At 42.2% G+C, this 23,279-nt stretch overlaps 1 protein-coding gene across 5 annotated transcripts in view; it reads right to left on the bottom strand.

Annotated features, from left to right (window-relative positions):
• herc1 (HECT and RLD domain containing E3 ubiquitin protein ligase family member 1) overlaps nt 1-19,791 on the bottom strand; it is an 80,931-nt gene extending 61,140 nt beyond the window's left edge. For 4 of the 5 annotated variants that reach the window (XM_060940759.1, XM_060940762.1, XM_060940761.1 and 1 more), the window contains exons 1-17: nt 19,555-19,791; nt 16,640-17,587; nt 13,608-13,703; nt 12,098-12,292; nt 11,618-11,929; nt 11,339-11,435; nt 11,093-11,236; nt 8,415-8,542; nt 8,185-8,329; nt 7,098-7,269; nt 2,215-2,349; nt 1,564-1,729; nt 1,349-1,474; nt 1,066-1,266; nt 828-980; nt 604-736; nt 118-309 (exon numbers count right to left, since the gene is read on the bottom strand). In XM_060940759.1, the coding sequence (XP_060796742.1) occupies nt 118-309; nt 604-736; nt 828-980; nt 1,066-1,266; nt 1,349-1,474; nt 1,564-1,729; nt 2,215-2,349; nt 7,098-7,269; nt 8,185-8,329; nt 8,415-8,542; nt 11,093-11,236; nt 11,339-11,435; nt 11,618-11,929; nt 12,098-12,292; nt 13,608-13,703; nt 16,640-17,554 (3,310 nt within the window). In that variant the 5' untranslated portion in view covers nt 17,555-17,587; nt 19,555-19,791. The other variant, XM_060940760.1, reaches the window with a different exon arrangement.
• Nucleotides 19,792-23,279: the final 3,488 nt, after the last annotated feature.

The raw sequence follows: 23,279 nt of genomic DNA, 5'->3' as shown, positions 1-23,279 counted from the left end.
ACAGTCACAAAGACTCAACTAAGTGCTTGAGAGTACTCTCATTACACACTACATTAAATAAATCAGTTTTAAAATAGGCATAAAGTTAGATTTTTTAAAAATATATATTTATTTTACCCTGAACTGGCCATTGCAGCTCCTGGTCCTCTAACGGCACGGCGGCTGGCAGGAGTCTGTTGAGGCGGTCTAACGGAGGCAGGAGGTCTAAAAGGAAACTCAGCAGTGGACGAGCCACCCACACGGGCAACAACAGCAACGATGTCATGATCTGACACAGCATGCTCCCTGCCGCAGACACGTACATCACATCTACAACACACACACACACACACACACACACACACACACCAGAGTGTTTATTAAAAAAAAAAGACATGCATCTGTTTTATGTTCCTAACTTGAACTAATTATACTGTCTGACAAATCAAAACTATGAGTAATTTCAAATAGATTTTAGAAAAACAAGATGGTAACATGACTCTCACACACAAATATTTACAAAAGGTCTTCAGTTTGAACCTCACTGTCCCAGGGATAAACAAATGGGACGTTTGTTTGCAAGTGTGTAAAACTGCGTACAATTGTGAGTGCATGCACACGCACCTCGTAGCTTCTCACGCACGCTGCCATTTCCAGAACTTTCCTTTAGAAGCATGGCTGAGCGAGTGAAAATATCTGTGGCGTGAGGCAGCAAAAGCTGCAGGTGTTTATGGAGAAGGGCCACACTGCTGGAGTCCTGCACACACACACGCAGTTACGCAATCACTATGCTTTCCCTTTGAGTGTATCTTGCACTCTCACGTTTTTTTTTTTGTGTGTGTGTGTACCTCTGTGACAGGGTTCATGTGGCAGAAGGCCAGCAGTTGTTTCTGTAGAGAGCAGAGGAGCTCGTGAAGGTGAGCGGGCTGACTGTTATCAGATGAAGATGTTCCCTGTAAATGCTTATCACTGTTCTTCTCCAACTCCCCAAACGCCTGATCCTGTAAACACACACACACACACATATCATGGACTCAGCAGATGTAGTAAGTGTGTGTAAAACTGCACCTGATGTTCTGCACTCACCGTGTAGAAGCCCAGGTTCCTGAGGAGAGTCTTCATGAGGATCTCGGCGAGGTGTGTGTCGGGGTGTGTGTCCGGTGTGTGCGTGGGGTCTGAGGACAGTGTGAGGGATTCGGAGACCTCCGGAGGAGAACTGTAGCCCAGCAGAGATGCCACATGGGTGTGGTCCTGGAGGCTGGTTAGAATGATGTCCAGCTGCATCCTCTGTGAACAGAGACGCACGTTAACACCCACACGCAGAGAGAGAGAGAGAGAGAGAGAGAGAGAGAGAGAGAGAGCACTTCACCTGTCCTTTAGAGAGGCTCTCCCAGCGGTCAGGTCCTTGAGGAAGGAGTGAGTGCAGAAGCTCCATTCTTTCCCTCAGAGGTGGCAGCAACATGGTGGCACCTACAGATAGAGTCTCAATGACCGCCTGAAAAAAAACACACACACAAAATTAGTAAAAACATGAAGGCACCAAAATCTATCAAAACGGAAATGTAGAAACAAACACCCACACACCTCCTGAATCTCATCAGGTACTGATGCATCCATCAATCTAAACAACAGATTGCGAAGAGGCCGAGCCTGTCTTCCTAGGATACTAGTGGCCACGCCCCCTGCCAGCGCCAGAGCCAGATGGTTGGATAAGAGCTTCAGGCACAGCTTCAGGAAGTTATGGTGCTCTCTGTGGTACAAACAAAAGAAAAGATAAGAAGAATGATCCCTAGGGCTTGGAGATATGAAGATATAACATTGTTATGATGAATTAGATCACAGTATATTTTCCTGAGATATCACAGATACTGTCTGTAATTTTTACAAGGATTACGTAACAAGCTGCGTTTTTCATCTTATTAACTTCAGAGAGAGGGAAAAAAAAAAGAGGTTGGTAAGGGAACAACCATTTATACCTACTATAACCTAAGTGACAACAGGAACTAACAGAACTTGTTTTACAGAACATTAAATGTAACTATAAAGAGGTAAAAAGTATGACGCGTTCTTTAATAAATAAATAAAAAATGTAATTCTTAGCAAATTGCTGTGGTGTAAGAGGAATAAAACACTTCAGGACATGCTGTTATAGGAAAAAAAATAACACTGCTTCATCAAGCCACCCCATCACTCAGTACTTTACTACTTATTAACAGAGTGGAAGACTTGATGTACTTGGAGGAAGGGAAGGGCAGCGGCGGGACTTTGTTATTGATGCCATCACAATATCTCTCCAGGAACGAACGCAGATGAGCAAAAGTGCTCTCCTCCAGATCCACGCAGTACGGCCGGTGCCATGCCACCACTTGCCTACACAAACAAACGAGCAATTCTATTACTAACACAACATAATATTAAGCATTAGAATATATATCAGTAGAGTTGCAACTAACAATTATTTTGATAATTGATTAAACTGTTAATTGTTTCATCAATTAATTAATTTGCTGTATTTTTAAAAACACTAAATACAAAAATACGTATTTAAAAATAATTTTTCATAATTTTAAATCAATTAACAGGGTCATTACCTCCACCAAGCAGGTTATGTTTTCGGTAGCGTTGGTTTGTCTGTTAGCAACATTACGGAAAAAGTTATGAACAGATCGCTCTGAAATTTTTTCCAGAGGTGTGACTGGGCACAAGTAACAATCCGTTAAATTTTGGCGGTGATCCGGATCACCATCTGGATCCCGGATTCTTTTAAAGAATTCTTGGCGGAGGTCTGCGCTCTCCGAGTGCTTTTCTAGTTGTACATCTTTTAACAGAGGTGGGGACTTGAGACTTGGGGACTTGGACTTGAGTCAGTTTTCATGACTTGTGACTTGACAAAACATGAAAATACTTGAGACTTGACTCGGAAGTTTAAGACTCGGGACTTGACTTGACTTGACACACGATGACTTTAGTGACTTGAATGTTATTTCCATCGTGTTTTTATTGTGAAAATAAAATGTAATATGCACATACCGTAAAATACCAAATAATAGCCCGGGCTATTATTTGTCTCAATCACGTAAGAGACCTGGCGCGTATTAGAGACTAGGCGGCTATTTGGAACAGGCGATTAATTCCTTCTTCACAAACACCTTCCCCAAAATCTACCTCAAAACGGGGAAAAAATCATTCTCAGATAGGCCTACTTTTAACCAGTATAACTTACAGTTTGTTTAGAGTTAGATTACAGATAGCACGGTGCTGACTTCAGGGAATTTTGAAGACGCAGAATGCATCTTCGCATGGCACAGTCGGGGTGAATAAAGGATAAATCACACACCTTTTCCTGTTAATGACTAGTTAAGTGCATGCTTTACAAAATAATCAAGAAACCACACCACTGTCTGTGCGCAGCACTGTGATTTAATTACTCTGCAAAGTTATGGTCACTTGCGATCACCCTCACCCATGCAGCCTCCACCCTTTGCGCTTCGCGATGTCTGTCAATCTGAAATTGCATGGAGGGCGCAACGTTGAAGCAACATAATTAGGGTGCGAAGTGTCAAACCAAAGGGTTTTTTCTTATGCTGAAAAATAAGTGACCTGCAGTGGCTACATACTGTCATCTTGCATTCTCACGTTTCTCTCCAAGACGTCTCCCTATTTGGCGGATATGAGCCTATTCGCCGAGTGAGTTGGTACGGTGGCTCGACCCCGTAGAAAACTTAAAGTTCGGATGAAAGTTAGTTGAATAGGTTACTGACTTGTAGGCCTACATGTTGCCTGCCTGACGCGTGCTTCTGCCCAACTTGCACGACAGATTACTTGTTGAAAAGGCCCCTTGGATTAGATTGGCCGCGAGCAGACTGAAATGCATGTTAGAACGCTCTCACCTTTTTTGTAAAGCGTCTTCCAGATCCGAATGGGTAAGGGCAAGTGAAATGGTATAAGGTCTTTAATAAAACTCAGTGTGTGCTTTGACGCATGCATTCGGCAATTTAGGTCGTTTAACAGAAGCAGCAGTCCAACCTTGGAAACCCGCAGTCCTCAATGTCACCACACATGCTGGCTTTCGTTGGGTATACCCAAAGGGGTATTCCTCATTCGATGACGTAAGTGATATCCCACACACCCATGTCAAACGTAATTGGCTAAGACATCTGTCAAAAGTTACGGAGTTGCATTCCTCAAGAAATATTACGGTAGACCAAGATTATAACATTGAAATGGCATGTTTATTATCACGTAACAAAATGTTGTAAACAGTATTATAGAAATAATTTCATTTTGCATTCATTCATTCATTCATTCATTCATATTGTTTCGGTAGAAAACTATGCAATGCAAAATCGTTTAAACACCAGAAAACCAGAAAAGTGCTGGGCCTCAAGATTCTAGATAGAACGTTCGGACGCTTTTTTTTTTTTTTTAGACCCCGGCGAGTATTCGGAACCGGCCTTTATTTGTCACAACACACGCGTACACCCGGCCGTTAAAGGGAACTCGGCGGTTAATTGGAACTCGGCTATTATTTGGTATTTTACGGTACTTCAGTAATTTTGATTGCACTGCCGTTGCGTTGTCACCGCCCTGTCCATCAGGCACGCTCTCTGCGTGGGCTATATACCGGCACGCCCCATGCCACGATGTGTTCACAGATTTCACATCATATCATCATGTCAGCCATCCCAAGAGTAATCACTTTCGGCTTCAAGGGCTACTTGAACGACGAACGGCGCAGTGCAAGATTTGCAACGTGACGATTTCTGGCAGCCAGACCACGACCTCCAATTTCGTCCGACATTTGAAGATCCATTCTGCCCAGTAAGTTTATTAATGTGTTGTTATTTGGTGATAGCAGCTAAACTCCTCGTTAGCCAATGTTAGCCACGAGAGTGAGCGGTAGGAGGATTTTAGCCGTTGCGGATGTAGCTAGGGATTCAGTTTATTATTGTGAAATTCTTATGTGAATGCTGGTAAGCAATGTAGTTACGTCAAGTTTAATGATATTGTATATCAGTAGTAGTAAGTTGATTGTGCACTTTGCAGTCGTGATGCTGAATAACAAGCAGCTTCCTACCCTGTTGTTCTGTTTCAGGGTTAAGCTAATGGTCAGCTTGTGAACATGTACACGTTCATGAGCAGTACAAATTCGTGCAAGTGTGTTCGTGTACATTAGACAGACTGTCCATAGGGCAGAGGCAGGGGAGTTTATCATAGCCGTTTGAAATAGCAGTGCAGCAACCTGCACATTTTTTTCGTCACACTACCCAATCAAAAAAGAAAAGAAAACTCCGTCCCACTGCCTGTCATGCACTATTGAAAAAAGCGCCACGATTTGGATTCCCCGGCATGCCACTCGCTGTTTGAATACAGGCTAGCAGCAATACTGAACTCTGCAAAACAGGCTGACTGTGCGCGGGAGTCTCGGTTCCCGCTGTAACACAGTGTTATGAAAATAAATTGTGCAGTCATCCAAACCATGAATTTACATTTAGTATATCCGGCTACCAGGCCGCCAAAACAATGATTTGAATGACTACAATTTAGAGAGCACAACTCTGTACCTGAACAGGTGCATTGGATATTTCCCAGTGAGGTAATTTAAAAAGTCTCTGGGTAATTGTTCAAGGAAAGATGAATCCCGCGCACTGTCCTTTCCGTATTGTTCCCGAAACGTTGCACTTGTGGTAAGGAGGACAGCGCGTTAGCCACGACCGAAACGTTGTGAGCAAAGTTCCTGTGGAAAGGAATGCGCGGGATGCATATTTCATTTAACATTTATTTTCGTAACAATCTATTATAGCGGGAACCAAGACTCCCGCGCCAAAGTCGTTCTATATGTCCCCGCTCCGCACAGGCTGAGGCAGCCTCGGAGAGGGAGAGAGCGCTTTTGCACACACCTCTGTAGCTTGTCATATGGGGTAAGATGATGTCACTTTTGCACGGGCGAACAGGTCTTCTTTTTGAGACCTAAATTATGTCTGACACATTTCTCTATCCTTTGTATTTTTTTTTTTACTGGCGCAAACATAGTCACTTCAGGTTTCCCCACGTGTATCTTATTAATAATAATCATCTCATCTGACGTGATTAGAGATTGGAGGAGCTCATGCCCCTGTTAACCCAAGGTGTCGTCCTACCCTCTTTTAACTACGCACATAACAGAATGCCAATTCTCTGTTTATTTTTCTTGTTGGCTGATGACAATGTGAGAAACTTAGTTGGCTTTCAATCTTGCAATCAATTTTGCCATCAATAAATAACTGTGACATTATTACTGTTTTGTTTTATGTATTTTACAGAACAAGTATTTAAAATGCAAATATTTAACAGGTTGGGCACATGTGCCAGGGATGTTTACTGACATTTACTTATGTATTGCCTTTTCAATGTATTAAATTCATATTCTGCTGCTAAAATTACGCCAATACGCCTAAGGTGACTTGATTTGGACTTGACATAGCCTGTGACTTGACTTGCCCAAGACAAAAAAAGACTTGGGACTTGAAGGTTAAGACTTGAGACTTGCACATGTGTGACTTGGTCCCATCTCTGTCTTTTAATGCTCATCACTTTTTTCTTTTTCTTAATCACGACAATTTTTGGCAAAAAAAAAAAATCTTAGCTGTATTTAAAGCCAAAATAATAAAATATTAACAAAATAAATATCAGCTGTGTTTCCATAACCATAACTCTCTGATGCTAAATTCATTTTGCTTGCTGTGTGCATGCATGTGAGAAGCAATTCACTTTCATTGTGTGGAACCAACTCTGATGTTTTGTGTCTGACTCTTAGTTTTCAGCACCTGGAATTAGCGAATCAACTCTTTTTAGGATCAACATCAATATGCCCCGAGAGCAGGACAGAGACTTGAAGACTTGCCATACAAGATATATTGTGTACACCAGGAATATATAATAATTTATCACTACTAAATTGGATAAATAGTTTAACTCCTTACAAGCTACCTGACTCAGATAGCTTCACTAATTGCTGCATGACACGAGTTGTGTTTTGAAGTCAGAAAACATTCAAGTTGTAGACGAATCATATTACTCATGTTAGACCATGTTCCTTGTCGATCCATCAAGTTGTCAGCGATGCGAATGCTGCTAACCTGTCTCGGGGAAGGGCGGTCCAGGCCAGGCTGTGGGAGGTGCCTGCAGAAATCTGCTGAATGGCCACTCCATCTAAACCAATCACCTTCTTGGGTTTGGTGATGGGACCGGTTGAGTTGCCTTGACCACACTGACCCATCGAGTTATTTCCCCAGGCGTAAACTTCATTATCTACAAAATGAAATAAGAGCAACAAGAAGAAGAATCAGAACGCATTCAGGGCGAGTCAGAAATATCCATCAAAACAGAGAAATTATATAAATTGTAAATTTATAAAGGATTCAAAAGTGAAGAGAATCCAGTACTACATCGTAATAGAACTGAAGCTATTTGAATTTGTGGAACAGATCTTTTCAAAACAATAATTAAATGTCATTTGGGCACTAATTTGTGTCTAGATATGGTGCAACACTGATTTCTTTTGCAGATAGCACCGCTACTTCCTGTGCTCAAATCCCACCCATATCAGAATTAAACACAAAATCTAATGATGTTCAGATTTTGTGCTGCAATTCATTTAAAATTCAATTTGAGCAACAACAGGATCATTTTGAGACCCGAATGAGAGCCACAGACCAATCAGAAGTCTTGTTATTCAGTCTCTGGTCCAATCAAATCCTCAAATCGGTGTAGCACCAATCACCATGGCAACGAAAAACACAGCTGGACGGTTCTCAAACTCAAGAATGTCGATACTTGACACAGAGAAGCTGAAGGGACATGGCATCCCTTGTGAATATATGGTGACTTTAATGATCTTTATAAAAAAGTTATACCAGGAATGTACTGCAAAATTGAAGGCTGTGCTGAAATAAATATTATATATAATGGGAGAGTGAAGAAAAAAAAATTCTGGTGGTGTGCAAAATGGCTGAGACCCCAGAGTTTGGCTTAATATAACAACAAACAGTCACGCTCACTCTGATGCACTTTCTGAACTCCCTTTTCATCACCTTAAGGCTGAGTCAGCGCGTTTCTCATCTCGTCTCTGCATTTACTGCACCCACACGATGCATCATCGTCCCGCACCATGTGTGCTAAGCTGAGAATAAATCATGCTGTTACGAGGTGTGTGTGGTATTTTACCATGTGACAAAGCCAGGCAATGACTGTCTCCTATAGAGATATCTACAACACGGGTGGTGGCCAATTCCTCGATCAGTTTAGGTCTGAGAGCGGTGGCTTCGGAGGATCCGCAGCCCAGACATGCACCACAACCCCACGCGTACACCTGGGAAACAAGTACACCACACACTGTCATACACTCGACTAACAAAAACATGATGATGCACTTCTCTAATGTTCCACATTCGTACCTGTCCCGTAGAGGTGAGGGCCAGAGAAGACTGGCTTCCGGCGCACACTTTACGGATGAACATCCCCTGCAGAGCCTCCACCACTTTGGGTTTGTACACGCGGTTGGTGTCACCGTGACCGAGCTTACCTGTCCGAGAGAACCCAGAGACACAATCACACAAAACACCACCACAACACACTGTTCGAGATATCATAGCTACCCTGACTATCTTTTTTTATAACTCAAACCAGAGGTTACGACCCCACATGAGGTCACATGATTTACACATGGGTTTGTGTGAGAAACTCACAATCTACTTTTTTATGAAGAACATCGCTCTAAAGATGAAGATGGATTTTGTACGCTACTAATCTGACAGGGTCCTGAGAGTCACAGTCGAATAAGCCAGGTTTAATATCCTGTAGTTAAAGAAAGCTAAAACTAGCAGCGGAAACATTTTCATTAACTGAAATAAAAAACAACAGTAAAATTAGCTTAGTTTTCGTTTTGTTTTCCCCTCAAGACATTAACGTATTAGTTCCAGAAGGGGGTTGTAATGTAATGCCAGCTGCCTTAACACTCCATAGAAGAAGGTTCTTGCCTTGCTATACTTGAAAAACTGAAACTAACCGTGTCCGAAATCGCTCCCTACTCACTATATAGGGCACTATATAGTGAGGACGCCATTTTGTAGTGCTGTCCGAAACGATAGTGAGGATTATTTACACCCTATATAGTGTGCTCAAAGTATCTCACAATGCATCACAAAAAGTAGTGTACAACCGATGATCACTACCCAAGCAATATATCCCATCATGCATTGCAGTCGTGCTGAAAGAAATCAAATTAAAAGTCTCAAATGTGATTTAATAAAAGGCAGCGGCGAAGAAGAAAGGATTCAGCCTTGATTTAAAAGAACTGAAAGATGCAGGGACTTTGTATTGATTAATGTAGGAAATGCGTTCAGTATAATATGGATTTATCACAAAAATACACGCATGTATTTATTATTTTGAAACCCACCAGCCGACTGATCTGGCATGTTTTAATTGTGCGACAGTAATGACGTAAATACCAGCGCGACGGACTAGTGTCCGAAAGCGTTTTTTCATTTTACCAATGAGCTCACTGTATAGTCCTCTATATCAGGGGTTTTCAAAGTGTGGGAGAGTCAGCCCCCCCCCCTCAGAGAGCAAATAAACAACAGCGCCCCCCCTTACAATTTTTGTTGTTGCGATATTTAATGTTCCATTCGTATTTTAAAAAAATGGTTGTTGTACACAATTTTTTTCTTTTACACATTTTAAACATATGAGCTTTTTTAAAACCTCTTTTTTACACATTTTAAACATGTGCTTTTTTTAAGACCTCTTTTTTTTTTTACACATTTTAAACATCTGTGCTTTTTAAAACATCTTTTTTTTTTACATATTTTAAACATCTGTGCTTTTTTAAAACATCTTTTTTACACATTTCAAACATCTGTGCTTTTTTAAAACATCTTTTTTTTTTACACATTTAAAACATCTTGTTTTACACATTTTAAACATCTCATAGCACCGTTAGCTAGCACCTCTTGGCAGACAACACACTGTGGCAGTGGAGCATCTTCACATCCAGTCCATGAAAATCCAAATTTTAAATAATCGTGGTCATACTTCCTTCTTTTTTTGCTTGGCCCAGACTGTCTCCGCACTCATTGTAGCTTTAGGTACTAAAAATCGATCCATTTTGTCTCTGGCAAAGGCTAGCTGAAGTTCGCTAAATGTCCGTGTGGCAGCGGGGGCGTGGTCAAGCGCCGGTCTGTGACAGGAGGGCGGAGTCAGGGAAGGTAAGTGGCAGAATCACTTCACCTGAGAGCAATTAACCTGTGTTTGTGTGTCTTCCCAGTGACCGCGCCCTATATGAGGAGGGAGAGTGAGAGCGGAGGTGGCTCATCCCTGAACCAGACGCCGGTTGTGTGTGTGTCTGTTGAATGAATGAATTATTGTTTAAACTGAAAAGTCTAGCAATAAACACTATTTTGGAAACTGATCCCTGTCCTGCCGTCCTCTGTGCTCCACCCACACATAGGGAGTCCTACAGTCCGCAATAGTAACTTATTCTGGTTTATTTTTCCTCACGTTGCGCCCCCCCCGAAGAACTCTGGCGCCCCCTAGAGGAGGCGCGCCCCACACTTTGAAAAGCCCTGCTCTATATAATAATTCCCTACATAGTGAGTACGGAGTCGTGAACGAGTGAGCGATTTTGGACACAGAGTATACACTAAAACTAGTCAATTTCACAAAAAATAAAATAAATGAAATTCGCTTCCTGCATTAAGGAAGAGTTACCACACATTTCAGAAGCTGGATGTGATGGCGTTAATGAGATGCATTCTTTCGTGTCAAAAATACACGCACTCACTTTTCCTGCTAGACTGGAAAATCAATACAAGGATTTTTTTAATTTGGTTTTTAGTCCTGTGATAAAACATTGACATGTTACAGTACAGTAGTCCTAAATGAAATACTACACCTGGAATTAAAAAAGTAAGCTGGTCAAGGCTTGTGGTCACAGAAAAGTCCTTTTGTTAGTAAACCTAGGAATCGCAGAAATGTCTTCAAGTTATGATTTTTTTTATTTTAGTTATATTATATTGTCTTCACAGCTGTAGAGTGTAGCAAATACAGACGCCGGGTGACACATATGACTCACCGTTGTCTCCGCCTCCGAAGGACCAAACAGTGCGTCCGTCTTTCGACAGCGCGATAGTGTGAGAACTGCCGCAGGACACCTCGCCTACATTACTGATGTCTTTCACGAGCATGGGGATGTTACGGCTGTTGCTATCGCCGTGGCCTAAAAACAACACACACAACACACTCATTCACATTTAGCTCTATAACTCAAGTGTAAACACAAATTCAGTTAACAAACAAAGATAAAAACATGTAAACATACCCAGTCTTCCAAAGTCACCTTCTCCCCAGGTGTACAGCTCCCCATCCTCACTAACCGCTGCACTGTGCCTGTAGCCGGCCGACACAGACACCACCACCTACACACACCAGAATAAAGGACAATAATAAGGTGTTTTCACTCTCATTAATTATGCAATTAAGATTTTTGACTGAAAAAGTAAAAAACCTTCACAAACGCATGAAACTTGAAGACACAGCCTCTTATGGAGTACATACAAGAGTAAGGTGATGCGAGTATACTGTACGCAGTGCTCAGTACCTTTCCCTGCAGGGGTCCCTGTATGAGTTTGGGGTATTTTTGTGTGGAGCTGTTGCCGTGTCCCAGTTTGCCGTAGTCTCCGTCGCCCCAGCTGAACACTTCCCCTTCACTCGTGAACGCCAGCGTGTGACCGTCCGAGCCCTTGGACGAGGAAACCTTTTTGATGGCACGGTGAGGTTCGAAGGTCAGCTTCTTCAGCGTGGACTGGTTGTTGGAGTCACCCAGACCCAGGCGGCCGTAGCTTCCTTTTCCACAAGCCCGAACAGAACCGTCAGAGGCGATGACGAACGTGCAATATTGACCAGCTTCGATCTGGAATTACATAATAAACACAACCAAAGCTCATTGGTTCGGCTTTAAATACAGGAATGATTCAGCTTTACACCACAGCGATGCTCGTTTCCGGATTCTGCTCGGTTGGAAGGTTTGTGATTATCGCATCGTCATTGTTCACAAGACATTAATATATCGATTTCTTACCGTTTGTGCGTCACTGAAGCTGGCCGCGAGTTTGGGTTGAAGGATTTTCTCCTGCGTTCCCTCCACAAGCTGGTGGCTGCTGTTACTGCCCCACACGTACACCTCACACGTCTCAGACACCATGGCCGCCTCACCTGTCTGGATGCTGTCTGGACTCGCACACGTCCTCGAATAATCCGATGCCATGCGGCAGACCTGTAACGTCACCGTCAGTAACATGAGTAGCATGCTATAGATGCACAATGGTGTAACATAGGGAAAAAAATTAAAAATTCAGGTTTTGATTTTATGTACTGAAATAACTATTAGGCACAATTTTTACAATATCTATATAAATTAGTTGTTTTTACCCATTTTAACCTTGAAATCAGCATTTTAATGATTACCCATAATGCATTGTTTATCGCGCTAAAACAAGCAAAAACATCATAAGACAGTGGAAATACTACCTTTACTACCTTCACGTTGCGTCTTTCTCGATCGCACGTGCCTAGAAGCGTACCTTCTAGAACATTCCTGGGTGGTCACGGACTGTCACGTAGCCTAGTTCGGTTGTGAAACTCGCTAGGATGGAGTATTTTCGCCAGTTTAGTGGCAAACTTTTGCGCCGCAGTTTCTCTATTCTCGAAATTTGTAACCTGAAACCCTACAAGAAATGTTTCATAATGTTTGGGATTTTGAAAAATGCTTCTAGCAAGTTTATTTCGCTGTAATTTTCCGTGAAACTTGGTATAAATCATCCTTAAGTGATGAGCGTGACATTGTTATTTTGGTCTGGGTCACGGAGTTAGTTGGAAGCGGGAGAAATGAGAGTTTCTCAACTACAGCAGCACTTCTCACCATAGATGGCTGGCGTGTTTCACAGCGTTTGGGATTTACTAAATCGACTAAATCTCTAGATCTACTGAAGCTACGAGGATATAAATCACCAGGATTCTAATTTACTGGGTGAGAAGTATTATGTATATTTTTTTGAAAGGTTTATTCGCGCTACAAGTCCATGAAAGTTGGAATTGTTCATGAAGGGGTTAGTTAGATTTTGGTAGCGTGACGCGCACAACAAGCAAAAGAAAAAACAAATTTTCTTCCGAATTTCCTTGCTTTATTAAAATTATTTTTTGATACATTAAAAGACTCTGTTTATAATATTTAAGCGATTTTTTTATTATAGAGAATATTTGATCAAAACTTTCAAAACAGCATTCAAAGTGATTTTTCACGGGTGTAAATGTTACGCGTGACGTCCATAATTACGTTAAATTTTAAGAACTAAAATTCTGTTAAAAATTCTAGATTTGTGCTATCATTCTGGGGTTTTGCTGAATAATACTTTAGGGAGTTCTCTTACAATGCTGAAAATTCAATGAGTTTTGGTGAAATTCTAGAAAAGTTATTTACATTTTAATGCACCTGATAGCGATTGTGCTCACAAAGCGTGCTACTCATAACAGTATGAACGAAGAAAGTATTTAAATATTCTGAATTATTCCAAAAACAACTTCATTTTTACCTCTTCAAAGAGGCAGAGTGCTGCTTCATACAGAGAGCACAGATCATCTGGAGTCCGTGTCGGCTCTCTCCACTGGCTCCTGTCTGCCGATGAACCCTGAATGTAAATATTAAAAAAAAACCACACACACACACAGTTATCTGAAATTTCTTCAAACACTACTACTCTTGTTGGAAGATGTTTAAATATCTCCCAAACATGTAACTGTAATGAAAACAGGATACTGTGTGCCAAATACAAGACCATCTAAATTCCTGGGCATTTTGGTTTTGTTTTCTTAAACTATTGTTTCTAAAGAACATCTTCCTGTCTCCAAACCAAGACAATTCTTCTACCAATAATAAAAGAAATAAAAATAAAAAGTGCAGCTTAATAACTCCCAGGGATCACATTAACGCAGAAATCATGCATTTTTACACACAAAAATGCATGTGTAGGATTTTAATGCAATTCTTCCTGATTGCTTTGGCAAATCTGTTAGATTATGTTGTTTAACAAACAAAGCAAAAGTGAGCAGAACGAAAAGGTCACAATATCGTGGTTGCTTTCACGTGACATCATCGTAACTGCAGGGTTGTTTATGCGGCCATGTTGCCTGGTGAGCTTTGTGTTTGCCAGCAACCAGCACAAGTGTACGCAAGTGATTATAAGCCCAATTCAGTAAACATCTACAGATAAACTTGTAGAAGTTCCATCTAAAAGAACAATGCCAAAGACCTGTAGTGCTTTTGGGTGTAATAACAGACATGGAGATGAGCCTGATTTAACTTTTCACCGTTTCCCAGCGAACCCAAAAAGACGAAAAAAATGGCAAGCTATAGTTAAACAGAAAGACCGGATGATAAGTACATTCCCATGTGCGTGGAGAACATTTTATATTCAGTTAGTGTGAAAGCTCTGTGCAACGTTAAAATATAGATCTGGATGTAGGCTTTGGATGTCTCATCTCATCATCTCTAGCCGCTTTATCCTTCTACAGGGTCGCAAGCAAGCTGGAGCCTATCCCAGCTGACTACGGGCGAAAGGCGGGGTACACCCTGGACAAGTCGCCAGGTCATCACAGGGCTGACACATAGACACAGACAACCATTCACACTCACATTCACACCTACGCTCAATTTAGAGTCACCAGTTAACCTAACCTGCATGTCTTTGGACTGTGGGGGAAACCGGAGCACCCGGAGGAAACCCACACGGACACGGGGAGAACATGCAAACTCCACACAGAAAGGCCCTCGCTGGCCCCGGGGCTCGAACCCGGACCTTCTTGCTGTGAGGTGACAGCGCTAACCACTACACCACCGTGCCGCCCCGGCTTTGGATGTGATATATTTTATTAGACCTAATGCTTGGCTCGACTAGCAGCATGTTTGTTATGTACTGATAATGTAGACTTGGCTAAACACCATAAAATATTCTAGATCTCAGCCCTGGCTTGTTTATTCCTATTAGAAGTGTTCCTTTAGAAGAAGAAGAAACCTTTATTTGTCACATGCACACTTCAAGCACAGTGAAATTCATCCTCTGCATTTAACCCATCTGAAGCAGTGAACACACGCACACATTCAGAGCAGTGGGCAGCCACACCAGAGCGCCCGGGGAGCAGTCAGGGGTTCGGTACCTCGCTCAAGGGCACCTCAGCCCAAGGCCGCCCCACGTCAACCTAACCTGCACGTCTTTGGACTGTGGGGGAAACCGGAGCACCCGGAGGAAACCCACGCAGACACGGGAAGAACATGCAAACTCTGCACAGAAAAGCCCTCGCCAGCCACGGGGCTCGAACCCAGAACCTTCTTGCTGTGAGGCGATCGTGCTAACCACTACACCACCGTGCCGCCCCACACCACCCTTTGATCTTACCTGTCATAATAAAGTATTTTCCTTTATCAGGAATCTCCTACAACATTCCCACACAAAATCTGCATCGGAATATTGATAGGAATCTGTACTTTTGTAAGCCTTTAGCATCTTCAGTGTATTTAGAAATCCGAAACACTAAATAGTTCAGTAGTTATACTGAATCCCAAATACTAAATAGTTCGTAGTGTCCCAAATCCGGTAGCTGGTTTGCTGAACACTTTTCAAGTGGATCAAATAATATATGGGGGTAAATTAAAAAGAAGCAGCATTTTTTTTTTTTTTTTTTTTGTCACATGTAAACTCAAGCACAGTGAAATTCCTCCTCTGCATTTAATCCATCTGAAGCAGTGAACACACACACACAGACACACACACACACAGAGAGAGAGACACAGACAGAGAAGTGTGCAGAATAAATAATAAACATATTTGTGGGTAAATTATATGGATCTGTGATGCCTGCATGTTTCAGCTTTTGGATGTAATGCGATCTGCTGGTATAAAATACATTTTAATAGTTTCAGAGAGCGTGTACTGACTGCAGTCATCTCGATTTTCATTATTAACTGTCGCAGCTGTTTTGGTTTGCCCGGTGGGCGGATTCTGTGTGATAAACAAAAATCTGTGACGTCAATGAAAGTCCTCCATATTCTATTCCAGGTTAACCACTCACAAAGAATGACCGAAAACCCTTTAACTCCGTGGATTGTAAGTGGAAAAAAAGTGGCAAGATCGTGGCTGCACACTGCTACTGTATGGCTATACACACACCCCTCTGGCTTTTTTATTATTATTATTATTATTATTAATATTTACATTTGGGACTCACAAAAAATGCCAGGGACCCCAATTTGGCCAGTCATGTGGGTCCCGGGACCCACAATGAAAAATCCTAACGCCATCCCTGATTGCAGAAACAGGCTTATCTTGGCAGAGCATCTGCATAATTTTTTTTCTAAAATGTGTTCATGTCATATTTATAAAAACAGATAATAGAAACACAAAAGTATTCTGCACGACTCTAACAAACACCTTTATTAAACTGATTCTGTTAGACCCATTTTTCCTGACAGAAAAATGTAATCATCATTTTGTTCATTAAGCGAATATAAATGTGATCATTTTGTGTTTTGTTCATTTTACTGAGACTCTGAGAGGCGTGAAGGACGTACCAGCGATCGTCTCATCTGCATGAGGATGTTCATGAAGCAGTCGTATCCCATCAGGCCTTCCTGGTTCTGCGCGAGGCTGCTGACTCCGGCCGAGGCAGCCAGTGCCATCTCCACCCACTCCAGCAGATAACGCAGCGATCCTCTCTGCGCCGCTAAACCCAGGAGGAGCTCACAGGCCAGTCTCCGCCCCACCACGTCCGCCCCGGACTGGCAGGCAATCACACCCTTCAGGAAGGCGGTGACCTGCACCAGACAGTCTAAGCCCATGGGCGGGATCTTGCTCTCGTTGGCTAGTGACAGTGGAGGCAGCGATCCCACTACCTCAATCGCCGTGGTGATGACATCGTTGCAGAGACTGAGACCGGGGGCGGCGGTGGGCAGGGCCCAGCTCTGACGCAGCAGCGCAAACAGTAAGCTCAGACCGGTGCGTACGCCCATTTCAATTAGCGCATCTGTACTCGATCGTGGCCGCTCGCTTGCCGCCTGCAGCTCAGAGGAGCTCAGCGCGCTCTCGCCTGAGTGCTGCTGCTGCTTCGCCTTGCCCTTGTCGTGGTATTTACTGGAGAGAGCGTAAAAGACACGCTGTAGAACCAGAAGACGTTTGCGCAGCGCGCTCGCGAATGGAGAGTCCGAACACACGGTTTTGGCCAAAGCCAGCTGACTGGCCAGCAGTGCGTCCAGATAGTGCTCCTGTTCATCACATGACAGACATTCACGCTCAAAATCAGGCAGCTGGGGACCTTTGAGACACAGAACCTGCTGAGGAAGCAGCACCACCTCTTTATTAGCCAGGAGCTTGGAGTAGAGCAGAGCCACGCCCTCTCGCGTTGAGATGGACTCGCTGTCCTCTGAAATCCATGAGCTGTTCAGATGCTCCAACCATTTCAGCTTCACCGGCGGAATCATCGCAGCCATGGTGCTGCCTCATTCATACACACACTGTCTCACCTAAAGGGGAAAGAAAAAAAAAAAACACTCAAGTTACAAATCTCACATCAGGCTAATGTGTTTTATTCCTCTTATACTTGACAGTTACTCAATTTTATCCATTTGTACATCATATTTTACTCCCTAATATTTTCTCAAATCAGCCCTAAAACATTTGCGATGATTTAACGGATCAGACATGGAGGACGACTCATATCTGCCCTGATATCAGCCTGGATTCCTGGATTTCAAGTTTGTCTGTCTGAGCCATTGGTTTATTTTATGCCATGGATGTGGGCGGTGTTTACAGACACGACACAGGCGCGAGAACAGAAAAGAACTTGTCCGAAAAAAATACCATCAAATCCCTGATGTTTTTCACACCTTAAAAAAAAGCTCCATCAGAATTTAGTAGAATATCGGGAAAAATAAGTGTGACTACAAAACTTCTGAAGATAAAACTTATCAACAAGAGTAATATTGAAGCTTTGGGGAGTTTTTTGTTTGTTTTTTTTAAAAACACACACACGGAATGACAATGTACACGTTTTGTCCGGTGAGTCACAGGCTACATTCAGATCAGAGGTTTAACCAAATATGAGCGTTTTATTTAGAATAAACAGAGACAAATACAGAGGAGAACAGGAGACACATTACTCCTGGTTTTCTATTAAAGGTTGACAGGGTGTGTGGTTGAGAGGAGAGGTGTGTATCAGGACTGAGAGCTGCAACAAAACAACAACAAGTCATTAATATACATTAAAAAACTGAATGCGCAGTGTGTGAGTGAGATTCAAACATCTCCAGAGGAGAACGGACTGATGTAGCTGTGGTGGAAGAACCATCAGAGCCAGGATTCACACACCGTGAATTCTGCCACAGCTGACGCGGTCCAGAGTTGACTTAAAAAACACACACACTTCCTGTTTAGGTCACACCCAGTTCTGCTTTTAAACCAAAACAGAGATAGCGTGGTCACGCTACACAACTTGGTGTGTACCGTTACAAAACTACTAATGAGCAAACAACTGGTAAGTCTCTTCTGCTCAACACGGTGCACAGCTGAGTGCAAAAGTTTGTGTACCCTTCCCTTCACTTTAAAACTCTTGATTTGGTTCCTGGGTTTCACACAAACACGTTCTGCCATTATTACAGACAAAACAAAGGGTTAAACAAACAGAGCAGGACGCGGCACTGACAGAGGAATAAAAACTGATTAAAATATCAGTTCAAAATTTAAATAATAATTTAAAACAATTTTCTCATCCTCTAAAGAGGTTAATATTGTAAACTTGTACCCGAGTTGCTATTTTAATTAAAAGTAATCCTAAAAAAAAAAAAAGCCCATAGCACATTGTAATAAATAATTTCCTGCTTAACATTAACAGCTGAATAAACAGGTCACGTGACTCCTAAGAACGATAAATAAATTAGTTCATCAATAATTCTATCTTCTTACGACATCCGTTATTGACATATTAGCATGTAAAGACACTGTAAATGCAAAGTCAGCCAAAATGTATTTAAAATAATAATAATAATAATAATAATAGTAAAAATAAATGACGAAGCTAATTTATTTAACTGACGTTAGTGGAACTCTTGCTAGCATGTTAGCGAGGCAGTCTGTTAGGGTTAGCGAGATAAAGTTAGCCGTGAAATTAACAAATATAACCAGTGCAGGTAGTGTTTTAAACTGTTCAGTTGGTCACCGAGTTGTGTTTTGATAAACATGTTGTTGTTGTTTATTCCTACTGTATCTGACAAACAGCTGATGCTAATTCCAGTCAAAGCTCGGTAGCTTGCTAACTTATTAGCCAAACGAAAGGATATTTAGCATGCTAGCTAGCTCAGGTGTTTCAGCACAGTTTTTACCTCAGCTCAGCTCAAATCATTACAGCCTTTAAACCGCAGTTTAGTTATTTGCTAAAAGTGTCTGGGTTTAAAGTTGGAGCCTGTGAAGGCCTTCAGTCCCCGGTGAAGCTTACCACAAACTGTCAGGAAGCTCTCCTGGGCACAAACAACTAAAGGGCAATTCATACTGACACACAGGCGCAAAATAAAAACTATTTATATTAAAAAATAACTGTCAGTGATACAAAGAACAAAATTAATTCTTGTATAGATTTTTTTTTTTAAAGAAGAAGAAATGTAAAGAGAAAGAGTCCGCATTCATTCCACACCCTCCGTTCTACCCTGAGAGCAGGGTTGCCAGATCTGAGCTACGAAACCCACCCCTGGTGGTTCTCACCCATGTCTAAATATGAATAAAGTTGAACAAACACGTCTATGATGGATCATTCTAGATTTAAAGAGAACAGAGCTTTTAAAGGAAAGTTTGAACTTGATGTTTTTGACTGGATTTATCATTTGACTTCTGTAAACTATGAAAGTAGTTGAAGAAACTCTGACTAGTGTTCAAGTCCATCCATCCGTTATCTCTAGCCCCTTATCCTGTCCTACAGGGTCGCAGGCGGACTGGATCCTATCCCAGCTGACTCTGGGTGAGAGGCGGGGTACACCCTGGACAAGTCGCCAGGTCATCGCAGGGCTGACACATATACCCCTTTTCCACCAAATCAGTTCCGGGGCTGGTTCGGGGCCGGTGCTGGTTCACAACTCGTTCAACTTGCGAGCCAGCTGAGAACCAGTTTGCTTTTCCATAGCTCAGGGTGCTAAGGGGAGCCACGTCATTACTTCACTGTATATGTCAGTTACGTCACTGCGTTTGCATAAACCTTGGCGCGAACATCGAAGCAACAACAACACGGAGAAGAAGAAGCAGCAGCAGCAACAACAACAACAATAATGGATGACTTCGCGTTGTACAGCTGCTGCTTCTGGCTTTACGGTGCTTCATTGGGATCAGAAAACGGCAGATCCAATATGTTTGTGTTGATCAACAGGTTTTGAGTGGACAGCGATTACGTTCTAGGAGACAGGTAATAACCTAATAACGTTTTGACTCTTACTTACACTGAATGTGAGATGGTTATGTTAGCCTTTGTTATGTTGGCTTTGGCGGTCTTGCTATTGTTGTTGGTCTTAACAACTCCACCCCTGCTGACGTAAGCGGTTCTTTCCTCTGGCCCAGCAGAGAGTTGGTGCTAGCCTGGAACCGTTTTTTCTGGCCCCAGAACCAGTTCTTTGTCAGTGGAAACAGAAAACCCGGTTCCAAACTAAGCACTGGCCCCGAACCAGCCCTGGAACTGATTTGGTGGAAAAGGGGCAATAGAGACACACAACCATTCACACTCACACCTATGGACAATTTAGAGGAGCTAGTTAACCTAACTGCATGTCTTTGGACTGTAGGAGGAAACCCACACAGACACAGGGAGAACATGCAAACTCCTCACAGAAAGGCCCACAGAAAGTTTGTTTATCAGATGTTAAACAAACACAAGCAATAATTTATTTTTATTATTATATTATCCTCTTCATCCCGTGTGGGACATAAAGCTGTGAGTTTCCTCCACTGGGGCCTGTTCTGTGCTAAGGACAAGCAATAATCCTTCCTCCAAACTACGATGAAAAGCCGAACTGAAGCTTCACGTCAGAATTTTATTGCTGGCAGGATTAACTTCGACAAGAAATCAGTATATGGCTGCAGGCAATACAATTTCTGATCCTTAACTATAAAAACTGATAAATTACTGTTATTGGTGTCTTAGAAGACAAAATTATGATCAAACTTAGTTCAATTCAATGATGGAGGTAAAATACCTGAAGATAGGGCTAAACCACTGGGAGCTAAACCACCGTAACTCATCCCACTTCAAAACATTCAGCTGAAATCCTGAAATCCTTAAATCAGGGTCTCAGAGCTTTTTGTTCCTCTCAGTTAGTGCTCAACATAGTACTGGTGCATCTCAAAGTATTAGAAAATCATGAAAAAGTTAGTTTTTCTGTAATTTAATTCAAAAAGGTAAACTTTCATATATTCTATATTCATTACACATAAAGTGAAATATTTCAAGCCTTTTTTGTTTTAATTTGATGATTATGGCTTATAGCTCATGAAAATCAGAAATCCAATATCTCAAATTATTAGAATATTTCATTTTGAGTTTGAGTAAAACAGTATAAATGCCATGTATCTCTCGGTTTAGTTCAGTTCAACAGCGCAGTCCATGGGGAAGCTGTGGCTGAATGGTTAAAGAACTGGACTGTTACTCAGTGGTCCAAAGTCCTCTTTTCAGTAAATTTTGCATTTCATTTGGAAATCAAGGTCCTAACGTGTGGAGGAAGAGTAGAGAGGCACCGAATCCAAGAGGTTTGAAGTCCAGTATGATGTTTCCGCAGTCTGTGATGATTTGGGGTGCCATGTCATCTACTGGTGTTAGTCCTCTGTGTTTTATCAAATCCACTGAGCAACAGTCCAGTTCTTTCTCTCCTTAGCCCAGGTGAAATGCTTCTGATGTTGTCTCTGGTTCAGGAGTGGCTTGATATTAGGAATGTGACAGTTGTTGCCCCTTTCCTGAAGACGTCTGTATGTGGTGATACAAAATAACTGTATCAGATCAGCAATTAGAATGTTTTACTCCCCTTAGAGAAATTGATCTACTTTCATTAATCTCTGCATCAAAATCACCAGCTTAATAGAATTGAGGAATGTGTGAAGGACATTAGACACTGGATGCTTATTAACTTCCTTCTGCTTAACTCTGACAAGACTGAAGTATTTGTACTCGGACCACATGCAGCTAGAAGTAAGTTTTCTGATTCCACAGTAACTCTGGATGGCCTTTCTGTTTCTTCACGTGCAGCAGTAAAAGACCTCGGAGTGATTATTGACCCCAGTCTTTCATTTGAAACTCACATTGATAACATTACCCGGATAGCTTTCTTTCATCTCAGAAATATTGCTAAGATAAGAAATTTAATGTCACTACATGACGCGGAAAAACTAGTTCATGCTTTCGTTACCTCCAGGTTGGATTATTGTAATGCCTTACTGTCTGGATGTTCCAATAAGTGCATAAACAAGCTCCAGTTAGTTCAAAATGCAGCAGCAAGAGTCCTTACTAGAACTAGAAAATATGACCCCATCACCCCTGTCTTATCCACACTGCATTGGCTCCCAATCAAATTTCGTATTGATTATAAAATACTACTATTGACCTTCAAAGCACTAAATGGTCTCGCACCACAGTACCTGAGTGAACTTCTGCTCCTCTATGACCCACCACGCCTACTTAGATCAAAAGATGCAGGCTATCTGCTGGTACCTCGTATAGTGAAGGCTACATCAGGGGGCGGAGCCTTTTCTTACAAAGCCCCACAGTTATGGAACAGCCTTCCCAGTAATGTTCGGGAATCAGACACAGTCTCAGCGTTTAAGTCTCGGCTGAAAACATATCTGCTTAGTCAAGCTTTGTGTTAATGGTGTTGAGGTAAAGGTGTAGATCTGGAGGATCCTCAGACAGAGTGGTTTGGTAAACTGGGATGTATGGATGCTGTCAGTCCCCACTCGCTTGCTCACTCGAGTTTGTTGATGGTGTAGTGGCTGCTGCTTTATTAGGGCAGACCTCACAACCTGTGCCCCCCCATACACACACTCTCTGTTTGTCTCTCTGAGTTGCATGTCAATCCTGGGATCGAGATGCTGAACCTCTTCTGCTCCTCGGACCTGCCTGATCCATCCTGGTGCCCTGTGTCTGGTTGGAGTCTCAGCACATCGCTCCTGTGGAGGACGGCCCCATGTGGACAG

Source organism: Neoarius graeffei, chromosome 15, assembly GCF_027579695.1.
Source record: "Neoarius graeffei isolate fNeoGra1 chromosome 15, fNeoGra1.pri, whole genome shotgun sequence".
Taxonomy (NCBI): domain Eukaryota; kingdom Metazoa; phylum Chordata; class Actinopteri; order Siluriformes; family Ariidae; genus Neoarius; species Neoarius graeffei.
The sequence above is the reverse complement of the archived record's forward strand: the minus strand, read 5'-3'. Positions and strand labels throughout refer to the sequence as shown.